The sequence below is a fragment of the Scomber scombrus genome, chromosome 2 (assembly GCF_963691925.1).
Source record: "Scomber scombrus chromosome 2, fScoSco1.1, whole genome shotgun sequence".
NCBI lineage: Eukaryota > Metazoa > Chordata > Actinopteri > Scombriformes > Scombridae > Scomber > Scomber scombrus.
This window is the reverse complement of record NC_084971.1, coordinates 32834990-32842489: the sequence shown is the minus strand read 5'-3', so window position 1 is coordinate 32842489 and position 7500 is coordinate 32834990. Positions and strand designations below refer to the sequence as shown.

Sequence of the window (7500 nt, the reverse complement as noted above, 5' to 3'; positions counted from 1 at the left end):
ATATAAAATGGACGTAACATCTGTGACGTCACCCATTGGTTTGTGGACTGCTGCTCGGGAGCGAATAGTATCGGATCTGAGCAGCGCCATCTTGAAAATTTCCAGTGCATGCTGGGAAAAATATAAACATGGATTCTACTTATATGGGCATCAGGAGGAGCATGAGGCGCCCTCCTGAACCTGTGAACCAATCAACCTGTCAATCACGACGTAGCCACGCCCTAATGCATACCCTGCTTTATCGTCACATATAAAATCAGGGAGGCCAAAATGACTTGTATAGAGACGGAAGTCCTTTTGACACCAAAACGGTCGCCCCCTGGTGGCCTTTTGATAGAATGCAGTTCTAAGTTACTTCCGCGTTGGCCTCATTTCAGAGGACCGGAACTCCCCGCCTGCTTCACAACCCTCCACTCCTGTGACATTCTGATATATCATGATTACGATCTAATAAACAGTATTGTACCTTTAAAATGAAATCATGACAGTAATGTGAGAGTGAATGAAACCTCACCGTCTCCCACCAGGACCAGGGAGGTCTGGGCCTTGGCCTTGCCGTCGTGGATCTGGACGGTGTACGTTCCCTCGTTGGCTCTGGTGAAATGATCCACCGTCATCTGGATGATTCCTGTGGCCGCGTCATGGCTGATCTTATGGCCCTGAGGAGGAAAATATAGGGAAAATATTGAGACATATGAGACACCTTACAAAACAAACAACAATGCATTAAACATCATAACATTAGTAAACCAGAGAAATAGAATAACAAGTTAGCACAAGAAAAGTAGACTGTACATACATCAGATTTTAATATTATATTTTTACATTCTAATCAATGTGAACAGAAAAGGAGAATAAATTCCCTTTAACATTCCTGTCGTCCTCCCGGGTCAAATTGACCTTGTCTGTTTTGACTGTTCCTTCTTTCCTCCCTTTCTTCCTTCCGTCTGTCCTTCCTCCCTTCTTCTCTCTTTCTTTCCTTCCTCTCTCTTTCCTCCGTTCCTTCTTTCCTCCCTTCCTTCTTCTCTCTTTCCTCCCTTCCTTCCTTCCAACCTCCCTCCTTCTTTCCTTCCCTCCTTCCTTCCTTTCCTTCCTCCCTTCCTCCGTCCTACCTTTTCTCTTTCTTTCCTCCCCCCAGCTTCCTCCCTTCCTTCTTTCCTCTGTCCTTCTTTCCTTCCTTCCTCTTTTCCTTTCTCCCTCCCTCCCTCCTTCCTTCCTTTTTTCCTTCATCCTTCCTTCCTTTCCTTCCTTTTTCCTCCCTTCCATCCTTCCTTCCTTCCTTCCTTCCTTCCTTCCTTCCCTCCCTTCCTTCCTTCTTCCTCCCTTCCTTCCTTGACTGGAGGACAACAGGAGGGTTAAAAGGTCTTTAATATAGTGGCAACATGATAAGTCTCCTCAGAGGACTTTCTTTTTGTTTTTTTCATCTTTACTTTGATCATTAGTCAGAAAATAAGAAAGGATGAGTCAGCAAAGTCAAATATTTAAAAGTAAAACACGATGAGTCATGAGGTAATTTTACCTAAAGACACTTAAGACTAAAAGCTGACTGGTGTCATATTTGTCGTCAGAGCTGGAAAGTAAACCTGCGAGGCTTGAAGGCAACAAATCAGCATGCTGTCGCCTCAAGGTGCAAAGTTTTTAGTGGCAGCTTCAAGAAGACGTTAAAACAGGGAACACAAAGACTCAGTGAGTGTGAGTGTTGAGTCGTTACCTCCCCGCTGGTGACCTCCTTGTTGTTAACGATGAACCGGTAGGAGACGGACGGGGACAGTTTGAAGGCTTGCAGCCAGAAACGCACGTGACCCTTCTCCAGAATCTCGTAGTTGAGGCCGTGTTTCAGAGGAATAACTGCACAGAAACAAGAAGAAAGACAATAAAAGAGTTAGATCCTAAAGGAAAATAGTGTTAATTTAACCCTCCTGTTGTCCTCGAGTCAAGGAAGGGAGGGAGGAAGAAAGAAGGAAAGGAGTAAGGAGGAAAGAAGGAAAGAAGGAAGGTAGGGGGGAGGAAAGAAAGAGAGAAGGAGGGAGGAAGGAAAGAAGGAAGGGAGGAAGGAAAGGAAGGAAGGAAGGAAGGGAGGAAGAAGGAAGGGAAGGAGGAAGGAGGAAAGAAGGAAGGAAGGAAGGAGGGAGGAAGGAAGGAAGGGAGGAAGGTAGGAGGGAGGTAGGAGGGAGGGAGGGAGAAAGGAAAAGAGGAAGGGAGGAAGGAAGGAAAGAAGGAAGGAAGGAGGGAGGAAGGAAGGATAACGAAGGAGGGAGGGAGGGAGGAAGGAAGGGAGGTAAGGATAACGAAGGAGGGAGGGAGGAAAGAAGGAAGGGAGGAAGGAGGAAAGAAGGGAGGAAGAAGGAAGGAAAGGAGGAAGGAGGAAAGAAGGAAGGAAGGAGGGAGGAAGGATAAGGAAGGAGGGAGGGAGGAAGGAAGGGAGGTAAGGAAAGAATGAAGGGAGCAAGGAAAGGAAGGAAGGACAGACAGAGGAAAGAAGGAAAGAAGGAAGGAAGGAAGGGAGGTAAGGATGAATGAAGGGAGCAAGGAAAGGAAGGAATGACGGACGGAGGAAAGAAGGAAGGAAGGAAGGAAGGTAGGAAGGAGGGAGGGAGGGAGGGAGAAAGGAAAAGAGGAAGGAAGGAAAGAAGGAAGGAAGGAATGTAGGGGGAGGAAAGAAAGAGAGAAGGAGGGATTGAGGAAGGAAGGAAGGGAGGAAGGAAAGGAAGGGAGGTAAGGATGAATGAAGGGAGCAAGGAAAGGAAGGAATGACGGACGGAGGAAAGAAGGAAGGAAGGAAGGAAGGTAGGAAGGAGGGAGGGAGGGAGGGAGAAAGGAAAAGAGGAAGGAAGGAAAGAAGGAAGGAAGGAAGGTAGGGGGAGGAAAGAAAGAGAGAAGGAGGGATTGAGGAAGGAAGGAAGGGAGGAAGGAAAGGAAGGGAGGGAGGAAGGGAGGAAAGAGAGAGGAAGGAAGGAAAGAAAGAGAGAAGGAGGGAGGGAGGAAACAAGGAAGGAGGGAAGCAGGGAAGGAAGGAAAGAAAGAGAGAAGGAGGGAGGGAGGAGATTCACAGTCTCACCTGGATGTCTGATGGCGTGGCTGAGCTCCAGCATGGTGTTCAGAGCTGCAGAGTCAAAGAAAACAGACATGAGCAACAAAAGTCTTTTGAGTATGACGATGAAAAAAAGAAAAAAAAAAGACATATACGGGTCAATGACGTTTTTTGTGTCCATGTCATGTCCACTTAAATACACTGTAGGTGGATATTTAATATTTATCATTCTTTTGTGGTTACTTCTTGTTCTTCCTTTCTTTGTTTCTTTCTCTCTCCTCCAACTTCTTGTTGTCCCTTCTCTATTTCCTCCTTTTTTCTTTCTTTCTTCCTTCCTTTCTTTCCTCCTACTTTTAGTTATTTATTTATCTTCTTCCTCCTCTTTATTTCTTTCTTTCTTTCTTTCTGTCCTTCTCCTCCAACGTCTTGTTCTTTCTCTTCATCCTCCCTTTCTTTCTTTCCTCCTACTTCTTGTTCTTTGTTTTTTCTTTACTCAACTTTCTTTCTCATTTTATTCTTCTTTCTTTCTTTCTTTCTTTCTTTCTTTCTTTCTTTCTTTCTTTCTTTCTTTCTTTCTTTCTTTCTTTCTTTCTTTCTTTCTTTCCCTCTAGGTAGATAAAATATTTTATATGTATCATTCTTTTGTGGTTACACCATTTGACATGTTCAGGAGCATTCAGTTTTACTTTTGGTTAAAAAATGATGCAAATTTAATTTCAAATGATATAAAACCAACAAAAATACTAAATGTACATTTTAACAAACCTGATGCTGCTTTTAAAACTTTTTTTCAAGATATTTTTGAATTGCTCATCTTGCCAACAATTATTAGTCACTGAGCCATAAACTACATGACGTACCGTCCTCAGTCAGAGTGTGGCTGGCAGAGACTCCGTCGGTGTCGGTGAGGACCACGGAGTATTTCCCCAAATCATCTTTATCAGGGTGAGTGAAAGTCAGTCTGGAGCTGGAGAGAAAAACACATTAAAAAAAATTAATTTGTCATGTTTTTGTCTTTTTGTCCACTTGACGCTCCACAGTTTGACATTCTTGTGTTTCTTTTAACTCTTTTATAACATTTTGTGAAGGAATAAATAAATGAACAAGCGATTTTAGAAGTGTTAATTATTATACACCAGACTGATTTACAAGCAAAGTTTGGGCAGTTGAGAAAGTTTGTTGAATCCGACTTGGAACAATCGTACAAACAAACCTCACAGAAAAATCTTTTTAGAGAGTTTTAGGAGAAGAACATGAAAAAGTTCTTGCATGAGCCCGATGTCTCAAATATTTGTGAAGACTAAAAACTGGAAAAAGTCAAACATGATTTTTTCCATTCAGACGTGCTGACAGAGATCAAACAGGAAGAGGCCTGAAGGTGAATCACACTGTTTGCTTTGTGGTGTTAAAAAGTGCGTCAGTGTGGAAGAATAGTTCATTATTTCAAGATAATAAGATGTGTGAAGCAGGCGGGGAGTTCTGGTCCTCTGAAATGAGGCAAACGCGGAAGTAACTTAAAACTGCATTCTATCAAAAGGCCACCAGGGGGCGCCCGTTTTGGTGTCAAAAGGACTTCCGTCTCTATACAAGTCAATGGAGAATTCACCAACTTCTCACTTGATTTCTAACCTCAGTAAACGTTTTCAAAATGTGTTTATGGTCTCAATCGCTAGTTTAAAGCCTTCTTCAATGCAGTATGATGTTCATTTGGGACATTTTGGCCTCCCTGATTTTATATTTGACGATAAAGCAGGGTATGCATTAGGGCGTGGCTACGTCGTGATTGACAGGTTGATTGGTTCACAGGTTCAGGAGGGCGCCTCATGCTCCTCCTGATGCCCATATAAGTAGAATCCGTGTTTTTATTTTTCCCAGCATGCACCTGAAATTTTCAAGATGGCGCTGCTCAGATCCGATACTATTGGCCTCCGAGCAGCAGTCCACAAACCAATGGGTGACGTCACGGATGTTACATCCATTTCTTATATACAGTCTATGGTGTGAAGTCAAATAAAATGCTGAGTTCAACCCTGAAGCCTTTCATGATGTGTTGAAGGTGTAACATATAACAGCGAGCTTACTGTTTGCCCTCTCCTGTGACGGAGACTCTGGGGCATTCGCCGATGGGTTTGTAGTTCTTGGACCAAACGAACTTGGAGGTCTCGCTGATCTCGCAGGCCTCCAGAGACAGGTAGATGTCTCCGGTCTCCTCGTCCACACCGGCCACAATCTCCTTGGTGCCTGTGAACATGAAGAACCAATCGGGTGAGAAAAAACATAAATAAACAACTTCTGTCTGCAGTTTAATATTCGGTCAACAATCCATCACTGCCTATTTTCAATGAGAAAGTGTGTTTGAGGAGCTAGAATGACGTTGATGAGGTGTTTTATTAACGTACAGTAATGTGGTGCAGAGTAAATCCAACACATGTGGCTGCAGATGTTCGTGATATTAAGTTGTTGTTACCTGGGAGAGCCTTGGCACAGACTGGCTCAGACAGCTGGGAAGCTTTTCCAACACCGTTTCCATTCACTGCACGGACTTTGAACACGTAGGACTGACCTTCCTCCAGACTTTTCACCTGCAGGAAACAACGGAAACATCCTCACATGTATGCAGTGACGAGGTGACGGAGGAACAGATTAAATACAGTATAATAATCAGCTGGATGAGCAGTTTCTTACATGCAGGTAGCGATGGTTCACAGCCTCATGAGTTAAGGAGACAAACTCCTTTGAGCCCTTTTTGGCCATTTCCACCATGTATCCGGTGACTGCGCTCGCTCCAGTGTAGACTGGAGCTTTCCACAGCAGGACCAGGGAGTGACCTCTGACCTCACTGAAGCTCAGGTCATAAGCTGGACCTGTCAGTGAAAAAATAAAACAAACACACATGAGCGAGAACAAAGAGACAAGGCAGTTTGATTGTATATTGTGGTCAGTAATATGCACGTTTTAAGAGAATAAAGAGAGAATTATGTTACATTATAGTCACAACAGCATCAGTTTGTCATATTATTCTTTATCTTATGAATAAAGTTTGACACAAGTGATGAAAATGTAAAAAAGGAGGCATCTACTGTAGGCTTTAGAGCAGGGGTGTCAAACTATATATATTATAACTTTACTATAATAAACCAACTGTTTACGAAACAAATGAGATGTCTTAAAAATTTAGTCCAGTTTTAACAATATGATGTCTTTTTGCACAGAAGCTGCTGATGTTAAATATATGAATGGTTTAAATAAGATCACGATATGTATTCATTGTTTTCTGGTAAGGTTGGAAAAAACAACAACTTCTGAAGCAGCAGAAAAATTGCAATTACATTTCTGCAATTTTCATACTTTGCAAAGTTATCCAGCGGGCCGGATAGGAACCCTTGACGGACCAGTTCTGGCCCGCGGGCCTTATATTTGACACCCGTGTTTTAGAGTTTTTAAAAGCCAAATATTGCGCCTGAACCGGTTATTGTTCAGCCACGTTAACTGATCGATGACACTGACAACCGCGTGCGTATATGGCTCTAATACAGCAGCTTCTATAGGAACAGTTAAATGAACTTAATGCAGATGTTGGAGCGTTAATAATTTGCTATTCATTTGGTAAATGTGGTAATTTACTTTTTTGGGAACCTCAAAGAACCCAATGACACATTTATTTTAAGTAAATAAATATTCAGCTGAATTTGACTCTCAGTAAAACCATGAAAAACCCTCCCAGGTACTCATATCACAGTTTAGTGACACAATAGGACGAGCCAATTTCTTTCTATCTATCTCGGGGACTGATTGATAATAATGAAGCTCCAACAGCATCCATCTCTCTTTAATATCTATCGTTTTCTTTTTTTAAGTTAATGCACATTGTCTTATTCCTCTCAGTGACTTTTAATGACTCTTAGTAGTGTCTTTAGTGTCTTACACATGTTGGACTTTGGAGGACAGCATTTTGCATTGTATGTGCTACAATAAACATGATTCTGATTCAGGAAGCTTTAAAAATGACACAGTAATGGTTTGATGGTTGTCGTACCGGGCGCTTCCATGGTCCAAGCTTCACATTTCATGGCGGCGCTGGGAACAGAGGCCACGCCCACACCGGCCATGTTAGCGGCCTGGATCTTGAACTCGTAGAAGGATCCCTCCGTCAGATGTTCAACCTGAAGATACAAAGAGGTTATCAGATATAATTATTCATATGAGTCAGTTTTATATATTTTATTTCCTGTCTGGTTGCTTTGATGCCACTCACAGTGCAGGTTCTCTCCTTGAAGCCCGTCAGGTTCACCTCCTTCCAGATCATATTGTCTACGTTACGCCGGTCCACGTAGTAAGCCTTAATCTTGGAGCCGCCGCAGTGTTTGGGACTCTTCCAGGCCAAAGTCATGGAGGAGCCGTCACAGCTCAGCATGGTGATGCCATGAGGGGCGCTGGAGTCGCTGAATCACAGAGTTTCATATTTACAA

At 42.9% G+C, this 7500-nt stretch overlaps 1 protein-coding gene across 1 annotated transcript in view; it reads right to left on the bottom strand.

The window, feature by feature from the left end:
• myom2a (myomesin 2a) overlaps positions 1 to 7500 on the bottom strand; it is a 43918-nt gene that overhangs the window by 15257 nt on the left and 21161 nt on the right. Inside the window, exons 15-23 of the mRNA XM_062426352.1 lie at positions 7287 to 7473; positions 7068 to 7194; positions 5717 to 5895; positions 5499 to 5613; positions 5113 to 5272; positions 3892 to 3998; positions 3059 to 3103; positions 1712 to 1848; positions 515 to 659 (exon numbers count right to left, since the gene is read on the bottom strand). Coding sequence (XP_062282336.1) covers positions 515 to 659; positions 1712 to 1848; positions 3059 to 3103; positions 3892 to 3998; positions 5113 to 5272; positions 5499 to 5613; positions 5717 to 5895; positions 7068 to 7194; positions 7287 to 7473 — 1202 coding nt within the window. The remainder of the gene's footprint in view (positions 1 to 514; positions 660 to 1711; positions 1849 to 3058; positions 3104 to 3891; positions 3999 to 5112; positions 5273 to 5498; positions 5614 to 5716; positions 5896 to 7067; positions 7195 to 7286; positions 7474 to 7500) is intronic.